The sequence below is a fragment of the Salmo salar genome, chromosome ssa12 (genome assembly GCF_905237065.1).
Source record: "Salmo salar chromosome ssa12, Ssal_v3.1, whole genome shotgun sequence".
Taxonomy (NCBI): Eukaryota; Metazoa; Chordata; class Actinopteri; order Salmoniformes; family Salmonidae; genus Salmo; species Salmo salar.
In genome coordinates, this window is record NC_059453.1 from 26399713 (window position 1) to 26417708 (window position 17996).

Here is a 17996-nt window from a genome sequence, read left to right on the forward strand (position 1 = left end):
TCTCTCTCTCTCTCCTCTCTCTCTGTCACCCACTCTCTCTATCTCCTTCTTTCTCTCCCTACTAGGCATTTACCAGCCAATGATGAGTATGTTCTGCACAATTACTGTAGTATTTGTTTTCCATGTGACCTTATTCTCACTGAGCGAAAGGGGGAGATGGAGAGAGAGAGAGAGGGAAAGCGGGAGAAAGCACTGCACTCTGCTAAACCCATCCTATGTCCTACCAAAGCACAACACAGTGAAACTGCAATTAGACGACTTATTCATGTCTGGGTTAAACCAGCATGAGTACTGTCAATGTTAAGGTTTTGCAGCTGTCACTCTTTGACCTTTTAAGATAGTTATCTTTAGTTCCACATCATGAATCCGATGAAGTAGAGCAAACTGGGTCATTTCTGTCAGGAAACAACCAGGACCTAGAATCTAGTGTTTATTATAGTCAAAGGCTGCCTAAAAAGTGGTCTGATTTAGTTTGAGGTTGAGTGAACTCAGTCTAAGCATGGTTTCTAGTCTGGTGTGTGGGAACCCAGTGGACACACACACACACACACACACACACACACACACACACACACACACACACACACACACACACACACACACACACACACACACACACACACACACACACACACACACACACACACACACACACACACACACACACGGGTCCCTGCAACCAATAACACTGCTATAATGACTTAAACTTGTTGAAACAACAGCCCTTCCATTTTGCTTTCTACTCTACTGTATGTTCAGATGGTGGTCAATATGTAGTTCATTAGACGACCCACCTTTTATATGTCTTGTTTTAGCTTGTTTCATTTTTACAGCTGCCCCCAACCCCCCTTACTGCCCTGCCCCCCTGCCCGCGTCCCACCCCTGCTGGAGAATGACACTTGTTTTTCCACATTTTCCATGTTCTATGATTCATAACCTTTCGAGGAAAACATGGTCTATTTGTTGTCGTTTGAATCCCAGACTGCCCGTTTAATCTCTTTCTAGTCCACCTGCACTGTAATGTATTCCATACACATACAGTACAGTCAAGCAAGATATATAGCTTTTTTAGAACATATAGGCATTTAAAACAACTGACCGTCAGCAGTGGTTATTACATTTATAGTTGATGTAATATGGTAATGTTAGCCACTGTAATCAAACAAGACGTGTGCTTCCAAGAGAAGCTCTTGTAGCATGTTTAGATTAGCTCATGGTTTAGGTGGTGTGGCCTTCTCCCACTACCACTACTTTTATTGTTTCTGTGTTTATTGGACAGGACAGATAGAAATAAGTTTATAGGAGGAGAAGAATTGCTAAAGTGGTGGGTCAGATTTGATCCCATGCTCGCAGTGTTAGTACTTGTTATCGCAGTGTTAGTACTTGTTATCGCAGTGTTAGTACTTGTTATCGCAGTGTTAGTACTTGTTATCGCAGTGTTAGTACTTGTTATCGCAGTGTTAGTACTTGTTATCGCAGTGTTAGTACTTGTTATCGCAGTGTTAGTACTTGTTATCGCAGTGTTAGTACTTGTAATCGCAGTGTTAGTACTTGTTATCACAGTGTTAGTACTTGTTAGACCGCTGGAATACTCCAGACTACATTAAACATTTTATAGATTTTTCACACACAAAACACAGCAAACCCCACCAACAAACAGAAAAGACACAACAAACATGGTCAACACCAGACAATACCACATAAACAGCTCAATCCCATGATACATCTCTTGGAGCCTAATTGAGCCGCCTAGCCAATTGGCTTCCACTGTGTGAATGGGCAAACCCTGATTCGAGTCTTCTCCAAGGGGGATGTCCTCTCTCTTCTCTGAGAAAACCGGGTTTATTGTCTGTCTGTCTGGAGCCTAAATGGCACGGCCAGAAAGAGGGAACACCAATTAACTTCCTACTAACAACTGTCCTGAAAGAGAGAGAGAAGAGAAAAGAGAAAGAACCATCTTCAGTCCATATTGCAGTTGGACAGAATGAGTTTCCTGGAAAATGTTGACACACGGACAGTAGTTGGTTGGAACATATGAGAATGTTCCCTCGCTTTCGCTCTCTCTCTCTCTTCCTCCACAGTCTCTCTCCACTCTGGTAACTGCCTATGTGTGACGAGATCCAGCAGCCTTTCTGTTTCTAATTTCTCTGCTCTTTAACCGCATCTGACTTTCTCCAGAACTGAATTTATAGGCGAACTGGGCCTTGTCAAAGCCATGTAGTGTCTGTCAGCCTGGGAGCTGAATGTATAGGGGAGCTGGGCCTTGTCATGCCATGTGGTGTCTGCCAGCCTGGGAGCTGAATGTATAGGGGAGCTGGGGCTTGTCAAAGCCATGTGGTGTCTGCCAGCCTGGGAGCTGAATGTATAGGGGAGCTGGGGCTTGTCAAAGCCATGTGGTGTCTGTCAGCCTGGGAGCTGAATGTATAGGGGAGCTGGGCCTTGTCAAAGCCATGTGGTGTCTGCCAGCCTGGGCGAGAGAGACCAGGGCTAAACTAGTTTTTCTCATTTGCCTTTTCACAGCACATGCAAGTACATACACATACAAGTGCAAGCAGGCATGTTCATGGATCCCTATATAGACACGCGCCCATGCTTGTAAGCATACACTTTCACACAAACACACACGTTTGCGTAAGCAGACACACTCTTTCCACACACACAGCCGTGACCTATTTCTATCAGCCCCTACTAGGTAGGCAGTGATATACAGCCGTGGCAACTCACACATGCAGCTGATAATGGCAGTCACTCACCAGGACCCTGCCACATAGGGATTTAGAGGACGGTTTTTCCTCCTCTTGTCAAGTCAGGTGACCTTTTGAAGAAAATGGCTCCTGAATTGTCTCTTTGCTAAACTATGGCTGAGTTCCATAAAGGTGGATGGGTTGGATTATTTCCTTTTGAACATTTGAGGTAACTTGATCTATAAAGTTTCTTTGCTAAAACTATGGCCAACTTCCATTGAGTTGGCACATAAAAGTGAATGTGTTTCGTATGGTATTGGCAATTTTTATAGAGGGAGCATGTTTCACACATTGAATGTAGGACTTTAAAAAAGAAAGTAGAGCCCTACCATACTGCCTCTCATGAATGCCATTCATCAAAACATATTTTCAGTCTAGGATCTAGCTGGCCTACAGTAGCGTAATAATGAATTAGCATAGCATCAATGTCACAATGTCAAATTCACGTTGGCAGTTAGCACTGAGAAAAACCTATGCCTCTACAGTCAGTCCAACGTTAGCGGTTTTCGCTAGGCTAAACATTAGCATAGCATCATTTGCATAGCATTATTAGCATTTTGTGAAGCCAACCGATTCTGACAGGTTTCCAAACTCACTGTACTGTGTGTCGTCAGACCCCAGACTCTGCTGTAATGTCTACAGTGGGACCTACTTTGAACTTCAATGCCTTTTAGACAGTGCCTATGGGTTGAAGCCTCAAACACTGTGGTGGACCATTCAGAGCTTCAAACATAGTATAGCTATAGTAGTCTTGTGTTATGAGTGACTTCCAACCTGGATTTATGGAAAACCAAGGAATGTTTGGGAAGTTACTGGAATTTCGCAACCCTACCAATGACCAATGAGTTATTGTGTATGTGTACATATGTGCATCTGTCAAGAGTGCGCCTGTGTGTGTTAGCATATGGCGTACGTCTGGGTGCGTTATGGGCTACAGAAAGTCATAAATGATCCCGTATCTTCGAGGTTCACTGAAAGGCAGCTTCCCTACTATTTATGACTCTGAATAGTCCACGTTGAACCCAAATGTTACGGATGAAATGCTTGGGGAGCCTCTGAACTTCTTAAACAGAATAGACAGTCGGAGAATCTGGATTCGTGCTGCCACTGCAGAACTAAAACACAAAGACACATGCTAACTGTCAGGGAGGGATCGATGGCTTCTTTTCCTCTCTCTTTCTGTGAGTTTCGGTTTGGTTTGGTTCCCGATTCGACATGTGTTTTTGCATTCAATCAGGTCTGGGTAGAGGCGAGTCAATTCGAATCAAAAAGATTTATTGTCCCACAAACACCTCTCGAATTACTAGACTAGGATTATTATTATTTTTTTACTAAGTTCAATGATGACCCTGTATCATTGCACTGATACAGGGTCAGCTCTTATTTAATCCCCTTGATGGTTTCAGGTTAGAACTCAGTTATGGTCATCTGATCCTAGATCTGTGGTTCAGGGACAACTTCTACCTCCTTGAACCTTAAGTGTCCATTTTCCTCTGCACTCCGGGCACATATATGAAAAAAACATGACCCTAACCCTAGAGTGCTGCTCTAGGATCAGGTTCTCCCTGTCCATATCATCTCAGTCATTGTGATTTAAAATGAAAAACTCATCCATGATCAGTATCGCTACTCTGAAATGTCGGGTGGTTTTGTAATGATAGCAGCTTTCCAAGCAGGTGAAAAGTTCCCTGGTTACATCACTTCACTGTTCTCCATGTAGCCGATATAAATGAAAGCCTGGACCAAGACAAACACTAACACCCGATCTATTCTGGAGTTCTTTGGGAATGTAGAACAGTTATTGTAATTTATAGCCTTAGCAAACTGCTGCGGATGAAGGAACTAGAACGATGACATATTTCCATTATTGAATGTAAATCAAAATGTGTAAGTGTGTTTGGAGTCCAAGCCCAACTATTAGGTGTCATTCCCAAGGCCTTAGTAATGATGGTAGTGATATTTAGCAGGGTGAATGGCTGGTATGTGTGTGTGTGTGTGTGTGTGTGTGTGTGTGTGTATGTATGTCTGTCTATTTTCTTTCTGTGTCAAAGTGTATGAAGAATGTGTATGTGTGTGTCTCCATGTGGCTCTGCACAAACTAATGTGTGTGTGTGTGTGTGTGTGTGTGTGTGTGTGTGTGTGTGTGTGTGTGTGTGTGTGTGTGTGTGTGTGTGTGTGTGTGTGTGTGTGTGTGTGTGTGTGTGTGTGTGTGTGTGTGTGTGTGTGTGTGTGTCTCTTTGTTATAGGTTGGTGGTTTGTCAGTACAGCCGAGGAGCAGGGTTGGGTGCCGGCCACATACCTGGACTCACAGAACGGCACTAGAGATGACCTGGAACTTAGCACCGTCAGGACAGGAGAAGGTAACACACACACACCAGCCATTCTCCCTGCTAAATATCACTACCATCGTTACTAAGGCCTTAGGTAACACACACCAGCCATTCTCCCTGCTAAATATCACTACCATCGTTACTAAGGCCTTAGGTAACACACACCAGCCATTCTCCCTGCTAAATATCACTACCATCGTTACTAAGGCCTTAGGTAACACACACCAGCCATTCTCCCTGCTAAATATCACTACCATCGTTACTAAGGCCTTAGGTAACACACACCAGCCATTCTCCCTGCTAAATATCACTACCATCGTTTCTAAGGCCTTAGGTAACACACACCAGCCATTCTCCCTGCTAAATATCACTACCATCGTTACTAAGGCCTTAGGTAACACACACCAGCCATTCTCCCTGCTAAATATCACTACCATCGTTACTAAGGCCTTAGGTAACACACACCAGCCATTCTCCCTGCTAAATATCACTACCATCGTTACTAAGGCCTTAGGTATGACAACTAATAGTTGTGCTTGGACAGCAGGAACCTCGAGGACCAGGGTCAGAGCAGGAAACAGACACTGTAACAAACCCAGCCAAATGCCCTTTGTTTAAACTACAGGGTTTTCATCAGGCTGGATATTTTGGCACCAGAGGAAATTCCTTCACTACTTTTTCAAGGAATTTTGTCATGGCTTCTTTTTTTGCAATACTGTTTAGTCTGACTGTTTGGAGGGCATATTTCATCACTAGAGAATAAGCTCCCTTCCCTTTTGGTGCTTCGGGATGACACTGTAGCGCCTTAGCTGTGTGTTACACCCAGGCAGGCAGACATGCACATACAGACATACACACATACATACACTCCCCCACCGTTAAAGTCATATTACCTCTGTTTTCCATCAGTTTTACTAACCCATGGAAACTACCTGGTATAGTGTAGTCATTATGCCGTAATGCTTTGTGTGTCATAGACTGCCACCAGGGTATGTAAGGCTCTCTCCCTGTCTCTCATTAAGACACATTGCTTTATGATCCTCGCGCTGGCCCATGGCACTGTTACACTGTAAACTGGCACGCCACATCCCAGCATGTGATGACAGGTCCTCTGCAGCTGCAGCTGCCGTAGCCCGCAGCTCCCCTTAATGGAGACTGCAGTCACTCCACAGAGAGAGAGAAAGAGAGAGCGAGAGAGAGAGAGAGAGAGAGAGAGAGAGAGAGAGAGAGAGAGAGAGAGAGAGAGAGAGAGAGAGAGACACATACTGGGTGGTACTGGGCTGGTAGTGAAAGTCTGTGATGGCCTTTAAGGAAAAAGACGGTCATGTAGCCGGAGCCTGGAAATACCTAGGGATCTGGGTCAGACACACACACCCCCCACACACACATCACATCCCTCCCATCATGCAAAACACTCCTCTATCAACACCTTCCCCATTAGAGCCTGCCAACTCCGTTTTCACACACCACTGCATATCTCATATCTCTGGTAACTATCCTGTCTCTCCCCCCCCCCATACTCATTAAGCCCCAGTCTGCTGTCATATAAACCAGTAGCAGACTGTAGCTACTAGCTCACTGAGGAGGGACGACAGGGCCTGGTAGGTCTGGTCTATTGGAATTACCCTGAAATAACGTCTGCCTTAGTGGCTGTCCCCAATCTGATATTTCAATTAGGAGGTTAGAGAGAGAGAGAGAGAGAGAGAGAGAGAGAGAGAGAGAGAGAGAGAGATGAAGGGAGAGATGACAGTAATTTCATTCTGTCCTCCCTCCTCATCACTCGTTCCTCCGTTCTGAAAGTCTGGTTTATGTCCCCCTAGGGAATGCGTTAAGGAAGGGAGGATAAAGACAAGTCATCAGAAAGCAACGAGTTGGACAGCATCATATAGGGCTGTTTTACTTTACTGTAAGTCGGTGGTGTTGCAAGAGTGGTCCCTGCTTATAAGGGGGACTGGAACGGAACAGTTTACCAGAGGACTTAGCTAGCTGTTACGGTAGCCTAACAGGCTAACATGGAGATTTACTCTTATCTATTTTCTCCTATACAGTTGCTAGAAAACCTATTAGCGACACATTGGACACAGATGTAGTTTGCTGGACAATCTTAAACCATGTGTACAGTATGCTAGGGGCTAGTATGATACTGTGCCACACAGATGTAGCATGTCTGTGACCATTTGAAAGGTCCCAGATACACAAAACGTTATGTATGGGGATTGGCCTTCTTGAATACAGAATACGTCGTGGTGAGAACCTTGGAGACCAACAGATTTCAGTATTCCAGACACACTAGATTGGATGATACTGTATAATACATCAAGTCATCATTGCTATAGAAATATAATTAATAAACAGGCTTGGATCTCTAACCCTGGCATTTTGTAATGAATAGAGACACCCTTTCTATATGTTATATTTCTATGATACATCATGTCATTGTTGTCATAGAGATTGAATGAATAGAACAGGCTTGGAAGCGCTAACCCTGGTAATTTGTAATGAATGGAGACACCCTTTCTATTCATTTTATTTATATGATCATTGCTTCCTCTTTTAATGTGGGGCTTGTTCTCTTTTCGGTCTTTCGGTGACAGACGATGTGGAGGATAGTTTCTCTGGGCAGTTGTCTCTCGTAAGGAAATATCTCTGTGTTTATGACCTAGTTCTCACTGTCCTCAGGATATCTGTGATTCCACTCTTCCTTTATAATGTCAGTATATTGTAAATCAGTCCCCAGAAACACACACCCTTTAAGAAGTTTAGCTGCTTGACTGTGAAATGTGAGCGTGAACTCCGAAGACAGATAGTGCTTATCATGACAACAATGAATATCAATTCTTTCTGAAAAACCATTTGCTAAGGGCACTATTACAAATCATGTTATTTACTATGCATAGCTTAAAATGGGCGCCATTCATTTGCTGCTTTCCATGTAATGTTTTCACCGTCCTACTAACTATCAATAGCTTATTGCCTTCTTTCATTTTGTAATACGCTTCTTAAGTTCATGTTTCTTTGTTTTTCTTTGGCTTCTCCATCCGTCCCTTCATCAGTTACTAAGAGACGCAAGGCTCATCTGAAGAGACTGGACCGCAGATGGACCTTGGGGGGCATAGTGAACCGCCAGCAGAGTCGAGGTGAACACACAGTCAACACACACAGACACACACACACACACACACACACACACACACACACACACACACACACACACACACACACACACACACACACACACACACACACACACACACACACACACACACACACACACACACACACACACACACAGACACACAAGCACACAGACACTCTCACGTGGCCTCTCTCAGAACCACACACATACACACTCATTCCTTCATCGTAAGAAAACTCATTTTAAACCCATGACAGTCAACCAACAACAACTCCAGCTTAACTCCAACATCACAAACAGCACATTGGGTGGTCCTGTAGATTTCAGCTCCCCGTGTTACATTTACCACACTTTTCTCTACTTTTAGAAAGATAATTATTTCTTCATTTTGCACTGCGTAACAGAATCATTTACTAACATTAAACAGATTAGATAATGAGGGGTATTTGGTTCAGACAGCACAACAGTAACAACCTTGTTGGCTAATAACTGTTCTAAACATTACTGTGTGTAGTGCTACTTCATGTACTTATACAACTCCCTCCAGGTTCAGAACCATTAGATTTTAATGACTGAGTTTTTAGTGAACATTTGTTGGTAAAGATATGTTCTCACACTCTTGAATGTATCACGTTGCCAAGCTCCCCTGGCCACTGCAATACTGGAATATGTCTCAATGGAGAGTTGCTGTTGAGTCATAATGAATTCTCTTTGATGGACCCAGACAGACATGAGCCTATGTCTCATATTGTCTAGTATCTAATCAAAACTGGTCCAAGGTCAGCTTTGCATTTATCTGGGGAAGATAAGCTAATCCTAGATCTGTGGCTATTAAAAGGCTACTTCTACCCATATTTGATAAAAAAAGTAGTCACTATACTGAAGGATGAAGTTGCTATATACGCTGATCATTGATATAGATAGGATTTGGGGAGGCTGATCCTAGATCTGTGTCTGTGGCCTACCCCTACCTAGAGCCAGAGTAATTTCTCATCCCTCTAATAAGACCAGGAGAGATCAGCCATCTGGTTTTAGGATTAGTTTTAGCCCACTCACCCCACCTGGCTCTGTCTTTTGTCTGTTTGTTTACTGAAACTGACCTGGGAATCATATAACTTCCCAGGCTCCCAATAACATACATGGGGCGTGACTCACCTGGTATAGCTTAACTCTGATCCCAGACCAGTCAAAGAGACAATAAACATAAGTGATTCAACAGAGCTGATCCAACACAGGGGGAACTTGTGTCAGATGGTATGAGTTAGTGCCTGTGTTGATGAATTTTATTCAGGCCTGCGATGACCTATATACTTTCGGGCCAGGCGTTTTTCCTAACCACATGACCTGACCAGGAAAAACCCCACTTCCTAGTTGTAGTCTTACTAATCTATAACATGGGACATCGTTTTTCCAATTCAGATGCTCAGGAAAACCCACAAGTCCTATTTATAATGCACAGGAGAAAAAAATACTAGTTCAATACTCAGCCAACGATTTCCATGTGATGACTACATCCAGCTCTTTTGGATGCTTTTGGTGAATGTACTAATATGGGCTGCCAGAGCTGAGCGAAGCAGTTACAATTAGGTAGCTAGCTCTCGCAGAGGAGTAGCAGCAGGAGGACTGGGCGGGCTGGAATAGGCTGGTGGAAAGTGTGAATGTGGGGCAGTAGCCCATCCTGAAGCCTGGCTTTAATCACAGGCAGGAGCCTATAACAGTGGATGGATCCACTTCTGTGTGTGTGAGCTAGAGGTCGACCGATTATGATTTTTAAACACCGATACCAATTATTGGAGGACCGAGGAAAGCTGATACCGATTAATCAGCCGATTTTTATATATATATATTTGTAATAATGGCAATTACAACAATACTGAATGAACACTTTTATTTTAACTTAATATAATACATAAATAAAAATCAATTTAGTCTCAAATAAATAATGAAACATGTTCAATTTGGTTTAAATAATGCAAAAACACGGTGTTGGAGAAGAAAGTAAAAGTGCAATATGTGCCATGTAAAAAAGCTAACATTTAAGTTCCTTGCTCAGAACATGAGAACATATGAAAGCTGGTGGTTCCTTTTAACATGAGTCTTCAATATTCCCAGTTAAGAAGTTTTAGGCAAATTAATTACGGCTTTGTTAGGAAGAAATTGTCTTCACACAGTTCGCAACGAGCCAGGCGGCCTAAACGGCTGCATATACCCTGACTCTGCTTGCACAGAACGCAAGAGAAGTGACACAATTTCCCTAGTTAATATTGCCTGCTAACATTAATTTCTTTAAACTAAATATGCAGGTTTAAAAAAAATATACTTGTGTATTGATTTTAAGAAAGGAATTGATGTTTATGGTTAGGTATATTGGTGCAACGACAAAGCTTTTTTCGCGAATGCGCTTGTTAAATCATCACCCGTTTGGCGAAGTAGGCTGTGATTCGATGATAAATTAACAGGCACCGCATTGATTATTTGCAATGCAGGTCAAGCAAGTTAAACTAGTAATATCATCAACCATGTGTAGTTAACTAGTGATTATGTTAAGATTGATTTTTTTTTGTAAGGAAAGTTTAATGCTAGCTAGCAACTTACCTTTAATGCTAGCTACCACACTTACCAGGTGGTCAGCCTGCCACGCAGTTTCCTTGTGGAGTGCAATGTAATCGGCCATAATCGCCATCCAAAAATGCAGATTACCGATTGTTATGAAAACGTGAAATCGGCCCTATGCCGATTAATCGGTCGACATCTAGTGTGAGCCACTGATGTAGCTGTTGCCATGAAGGAATCAGGACAATCATTGCGTGAGGGTAAAGTTAGTAGGCATTGTCATGTCATATAGTTTTGTTGTAGTACTACTGATATTGATTACTGCATGGTTGGGAAAGGCATTTCACTGTACTTGATATCAATATTCTATATCATCATCATCATATCCAATATCCCAGATGACTTCACTTGAGACTCTGGGTCAACGTACAGTACATGCCTGTGTAAGGATGCTGTACTAGAGACATCAACCAGCAAAAACAGATAGTAGTGATATATTGTCCCCTGTTGTGGCTGACACATTTTAACAGCCAGGGTTTCAGGTCAGTTGGGAGTCCAGTGTTGCTTTCAGCTGGCACCATCAGAAGCACTGCTGCATGCTAACTAATTTATGACTTCAGATTAGAGGCCTTGTTTCCACCCTACAAAATTATCCCACCATGCTGCTGACTGTGGTCATGAATGCCAGACGAGGCATGTTTGTATCAGGCAGCACAGATAGGGCACTTTGAGGCAGCATGCACTGACCGTTTCTAGCAGTGCTGAGTGATTAGTGCTTTTTGGGGTCGGTTCAGTTTCGGTTCGATTATAAAAAAAGAAACACGGTTTTCAATTATTTTTTTAAACATGAAATTCATTGTGAAATAATGACATTAAAATGATTTTAGAGCTTTTTAATGGAAATTCCAAAGCCCAACATAGTGAACATTCAATTGACCAAACATTGAAAATATTCCATTGTCTCTGTCAGGTCCCCATTGGGTAGACATCAATAGAAAAATAAAAAATCACAATGAAATAATATTTCACTTGTGTATATTACTTTGTTTTTATTTGATTACTTTATTATCTTTAATTCCTTAAAGTCATCATCTCATTTCTGCTCAGGCATTAGCAGCCAAACAGCCAGACAAAGTTATCTCTGTTCTCCCCATACTGTACTGTCTTGAGTCATCCTATTTAGCTAAGCTAGCTTGCCTTGATATGCAGCAGAGCTGTCTGACAAAATTATTTTACTAGTCCTTCAAAGTAGATAAGGGACACTTTCACAAACTGTCTCTATCCCTCTCTCTCATCATTGAGTACGTTCCTCTGTCATGCAGTCTATGCAGTCTGTGTATAGTAAAAGTATATCCATCTCGGTCTGCACCAAAAAGAGCAGGTGCAATGGATTATGGTCATCGTAGTTAATTACCAGATTTTTGCACTGAACCAGATTGAATATTTGCTTAATGAAAACTACAACTCCCTTCAGCCAGGAGTCCCACATAGTTCTTGACCTGATTTTTTTATTATTTGATTTCTCACTGGAGAAAAAAAAAACGAAAAACTAAATGTATTTCAAGTAATTGAACCGACGTCAGTTAATCGCTCAGCACTAGTTTCTAGGAAGCTAAAAGTAGAGTTAAGCGTATCAGGGACATGATCATTGACCATAAAGAATACTTAGAATTACTCTACCCTGAGTGTTCTCTCCATAGACATAAATAATGGATAAATACCGTATCTCATGGTTCGCTCATGAAGATGCACTCTTGTCATTAGACATGGACTCGTTCTTAATTTATCTTTCCACGATTACATAAATACTCTACCCACCTCCTGCTCAACCTTATTGCAAGATATTTGAGAAAGTGGAGAGGATGGGAGGAATTAAAGAAAGATTCGCGAAAGAAGCATGCATGAGTTAGAGAGAGGAAAGTAGGGAGTCTAATCTTACAATATTAATGAATTGTCTTCTTAACAACTTGTCTGAAACTACCCATAAACACTCTTTACTAATGGAATACTTGACCCATTTGTTAAGAAATATAATATTTTCCCGTGGAGTCAAGGATTTAGTTACCGTGGAAACGAGATAGTAAACAAGATAAGGAGGGAAGATAAGTGCCAGGTGCTAAATCTTATGGATTAACACCACAGAGTAGGAAAGTTGTTAACTTTATCGCCAAAATACTCCCAAAGAAGACAAAGCAGGAAGCTAAATGGATCACTTTGTTATTGTTTTATAGTCCACTTACTCTGACTCTACCTCAGGTCAATGGGCCTGCCTTTGGTAACTTTATCGCCAAAAATACTCCCAAGAAAAACAAATGGATCTCTTGTTATTGCATTGTTCGGTCAAACACACAAATTCTTCTGACCGAATGTTAGGTCAGTATAGTCTGATTGGCTGGTCAGATGAAATCCATAGGTGTTGATTGGCTAGTGACAGCAGGATGACCTCACCTCATCGATTACCTCATGTGTTGTTGACAGGGCGAGTCCTTAGGTCAAACACTCTATCCAGTCTCCTCCACCCTGTTCCTCTGTCTGTATGTCTAGAGAACAGGATCAGTTACAGCAGAGTCTAATGTGATTTATGGCAGTGTGCTGATAACCTCCTTATCAACTCACTGTTTGGGGCTTTGGGCCCAGCTGACTGGTCAAACACTCACTACGACGGTGTGAGACACACATACGCATACAGTACCTGTCCAGAGAGCATGCTCACACACATGATATGTATGTTTGAATACACACGCACACTCACAGGCACACACACACACACACACGCACACTCACAGGCACACACACACACACACACACACACACACACACACACACACACACACACACACACACACACACACACACACACACACACACACACACACACACACACACACACACACACACACACACACACATACAGTCACTAACCCACACTCACACCGTATTCCCTCTCCACCTGTTAGTACTCAAACGTCCTCAACCACACACACACCCCCACCCTACACACACTCCCTGTGCTACCTAGTACAAAACCCCCTAGACATTCCTTACAGCTCTCTATAATTGACCCAAGCCCCTCAGCTCCCCCTAGAATGACAGGCAGCAGTAGAATGTGTTCCCACTAAAACCTCACCCCACCCATTGTAAACAGACTGACACACGCACGTTCACACCTCTGAAATTCCTTTCCTGTTTCTCCTGTTTCACTTCCCCATCCCACCCAGGGACACATTGTCTGTGTCCCAAGTGACACTATAGTCATCCTATAGTGCACTATTTCTTGCATATTGCACTGCTATTGACAAAGTCAAAGGTAGTGCACTATATGGGGCAATATAGGGGATCATTTGAGACACAAGTAATTCTCACTGGACCAACTCCGATTCTCTCCCTGTCTTTATCCCCATTCCCTCCCATGCCCCTGTATATCCAACCCATTGAAGCAACAGCTGCTTAAAGTGGCCCTATCTATCTACCCCCCCCTACTACCACTCATACTTACACTTGGCTTTTCCCACAGTAGTTGAATCCCCCTACGGATCATCCCACTCTAGAGTGGCCGCAGGGATTTCCCTTATCTGGCTCTGGGCAGCCAAGTGGAGCCAGATAAAGATCTGAGAGCTTCCACAGGTTCCTTATCTCCAACAGGGAGGCTCCGGCTCCATACTGCATCTCTGCAGCTCTGCAGCCATTTCAAAGGGATCCAGTCTGCAGTGTTGTTCACTCAATAGTGTTTATTATGGGTCCACAGTGGGTCCTGCCTGGGTTGCCTCTGTCATATTCTGGCTTTGATAAGGAAGAGTTTGTTGTGGATGTGATGAAAGGTTTGGCCAGTAGTGGGTGCTGTTTGTGTTTGTATTGGAGGATACGCGTGGAATGGATATAGTCAGGATATCCATGCTGGCTTGAACAAATAAAACAGATAAAATGGCTAACTGGGTGATTCCCGATACTTTTACCTCTGTGTTGCTTTCTAAGAGAACATTAATTGATTGAAATACTTTGGTTGTTGCAGTAGATATCTCTTGACTGGGAAATTCAAGGGGAGTTTTCCAAGGGGTTCATTACTGGGATTTACTGAACAGAAATGTTGATTCTCTCCTTTTTTTCTGTCCTTCCTTCCATCGACCCGTGTAGAAGAGAAGTACATGACGGTGCAGCCGTACGCCAGCCAGGGGAAGGACGAGATCGGCTTTGAGAAAGGGGTCACCGTGGAGGTCATCCAAAAGAACCTGGAGGGCTGGTGGTACATCAGGTGAGCTTCACCTCCTCCCATTGGTCCTTACTGTGGAGGGCTTCCTCTGATTGGTCCTCACCATGGAGTGACAGGCACCTTAGCCAACGGAAAACATTGCTCCGGTTAAGAATTTACACCTATTAGTGATTTTATGTTGGATGGGCCCAGTTCCAATTACAATTAAATCCTTCCCTCCCTTCAACAAGGCCTACAGGCTAGGGAAGTGAGTGAATGATCATATTTGAATTGGGCCAAAAGTTCATGTCCATTTTCTAACACTCTAATGAAATGAGTCCCCTATCATTATTTTCGGAGTGATCAAGGCAGAGGTACATCTCATCTGTTGAATGGTATTGTAAACCATTAACATATGTGGCTCGTTGGAGATCCGGTGAATGCGTTGTGTGTGACCTGTTCGGTGGAAGACCGACAGAGTGTGTTGTATACTCAGTAAATGTGCATTTCCTGGCCTGTTGTTTGTAGTTTCCTCATGGCCCTGAAGGCCTTGTGAGCTCCACTCTCCAGCTGATGATTACCACATGCTACTCTGGACTCTGCTCTGGCTTAAATAACAGTCCTGTTACATCTCTCATATATTATCTACAGACCACAGGCAGCCAGAGGCACCTTAATAGGGGAGGACAGGCTCATAGTATTGGCTGGAACGGAATTAATGGAATGGTATCGCACACATCAAACGCATGGTTACCTTGTGTTTGATAACATTCCACTGACTCCATTCCAGCAATTAATATTAGCCCCCCCCAGCAGCCTGCTGGCTCACACCACAGTGTTCTACGGCTCTGCTCAGAATCATTCTATGTTCTTTCATGTGTATGAGGACATCTAGTGGTCGTAGACAGTCAGTGGGAGAATAAACAAAATAAAGACCCTTTGACATCTTAAATCATTTTTGAATACTTATCAACATTGGCTGAGGGTAAGGGTTACTATTTGACCGGTAAGGGTTACTATTTTACCGGTAGGGGTTACTATTTGACCGGTTAAGGTTACTATTTTCCCAGTAGGGGTTATTATTTGAATGGTAAGGGTTACTATTTGACCGGTAAGGGTTACTATTTGACCGGTAATGGTTACTATTTGACTGGTAAGGGTTACTATTTGACCGGTAAGGGTTACTATTTGACCGGTAAGGGTTACTATTTGACCGGTAAGGGTTACTATTTGACCGGTAGGGGTTATTATTTGACTGGTAAGGGTTACTATTTGACCGGTGAGTAAACTTCCATTCTCATCCCCTATTTTGCTGCTAGGTACCTGGGGAAGGAGGGCTGGGCCCCGGCCTCATACCTGAAGAAGATGAAGGAGGACTTCTCATCCCCGGGCAGGAAGAAGACCCTGACAGGCCCTGTGGAGATCATCGGCAACATCATGGAGATCAGCAACCTGCTCCAGAAGAAGTCCAGCAGTGAGAAGGTAAGGTTTTAAGATTTCACTTTTAACTTAAGATTTCATTTGATTGAACTTTTAGCTTTTTAGTTTTTAAGCACTTTTTTTTCTATTTTATTAGCTTTTGTTTGATTTATCTCTTGTATTGTATTGTTTTTTTACTGTAAATTGGGTTGCCATTTTAAATGCAGTTTAAATAAAGTTTTATTTGATTCGAAGGACGTCCAAACGGATGGAGAATCCACCAGTCCTGAGCGCCACATCTCCAAGAGTGAGATCAGCCTGCCCATGCCCTATGCCCCAGGTTACAACCCCAGCCCCGACCACGGCCCCAGCCCTGGCCCAGGTCCGAGTCCCAGTCCTGGGCTGAGTTCTGGATCTGGGATGGGTACCTCCAGTCCTAGCCTGGGCCCTGGTGCTAGTGGCCCTCTACAGGACAGTAAGGGGAAGACGGAACCTGGTTCCCCTGCTGTAGCACGTGTCGCTCCACACAGAGTGTCGATAGGTGAGTGTCATCGATTATGGAGTTGTATGGTGATTCAAATTAGACTATTTACTTGACTGAAGTAAAATATTGTTTTCTTCTTGCATAGGCTTTGGGGCTATAGGTAAGACATGGAAAGACAAAGGTGTATAGTGTGAATCTAATATTAGACTAATATTTGGGTGCTAATATATATCTATTACACTAATATTTGGGTGCTAATATATATCTATTAGACTAATATTTGGGTGCTAATATATATCTATTTGACTAATATTTGGGTGCTGGGATATATTTGTGTGACTAATATTTGTGTGCAATAAAATGCAATAAAAACATATATAGTGCTGGGTGATATAACATTTTGATTGGGGTTTACGGATATACTAAGGTTTGTACTCGTCTGTTATGTGTGTACAATAGACTACTAATTGCACTTCTATCATTTCTACATTTGACAGTAAATGATGCTAATCTATGATTCCATTCATTAGGCTCTCCCAACCTCCGACAAAAACCCCCTCCTAGAAGAGAAACGAATCTGGTAAGTCACTCTGAAATACAGTATGTATCAGAAAACGTTTCTTACACATAAACATAGAACATTGAACTCAAGATTGCTTCTTTTTCTATTCCTCTTGTTTGTGCAGGGCTTCCAGTTACCCAAGCCACCAGAGCCCCCTACTGTGGAAGCGGAGTACTACACCATCGCAGAGTTCCAGTCCTGCATCTCTGATGGCATCAGTTTCCGTGGAGGACAAAAAGCTGACGTGAGCACCCAGAATCTTAGAGATAGATACAGTATATATACAGAAATTTAGTTTCTGGATAGATGGATAGGCTACTGTCTATATGATCTATCTCTATGCTCAGAACCGCTGTACATATGTTGGTATTGAAATCTGTCTGAGCACATTAAATATTAATGACAACTGACGGCTCACCAGAGACACAACTGCTGAAGCTGCATAAATAATGCCTGGACGGTCTGTTCATTTTGATGATGCTGGCAACATACTGTATAGAGGCCAACTGGATGTCAGGGTGGACATTTCAAGTTAGAAGAAAGGAGCTTTTGTTTTGATTTCTCACCAAGAATGATACCCAG

The 17996-nt window shown here is 42.8% G+C and overlaps 1 protein-coding gene across 4 annotated transcripts in view; it reads left to right on the forward strand.

The window, feature by feature from the left end:
* Positions 1-17996, forward strand: part of LOC106564693 (SH3 and PX domain-containing protein 2A) — a 114809-nt gene that overhangs the window by 87030 nt on the left and 9783 nt on the right. For 2 of the 4 annotated variants that reach the window (XM_045691189.1, XM_045691191.1), the window contains 8 exons: positions 4991-5104; positions 8128-8211; positions 14895-15012; positions 16269-16431; positions 16624-16909; positions 16998-17012; positions 17383-17432; positions 17539-17658. In XM_045691189.1, the coding sequence (XP_045547145.1) occupies positions 4991-5104; positions 8128-8211; positions 14895-15012; positions 16269-16431; positions 16624-16909; positions 16998-17012; positions 17383-17432; positions 17539-17658 (950 nt within the window). The remainder of the gene's footprint in view (positions 1-4990; positions 5105-8127; positions 8212-14894; positions 15013-16268; positions 16432-16623; positions 16910-16997; positions 17013-17382; positions 17433-17538; positions 17659-17996) is intronic. The other 2 variants (XM_045691190.1, XM_045691192.1) reach the window with 1 other exon arrangement.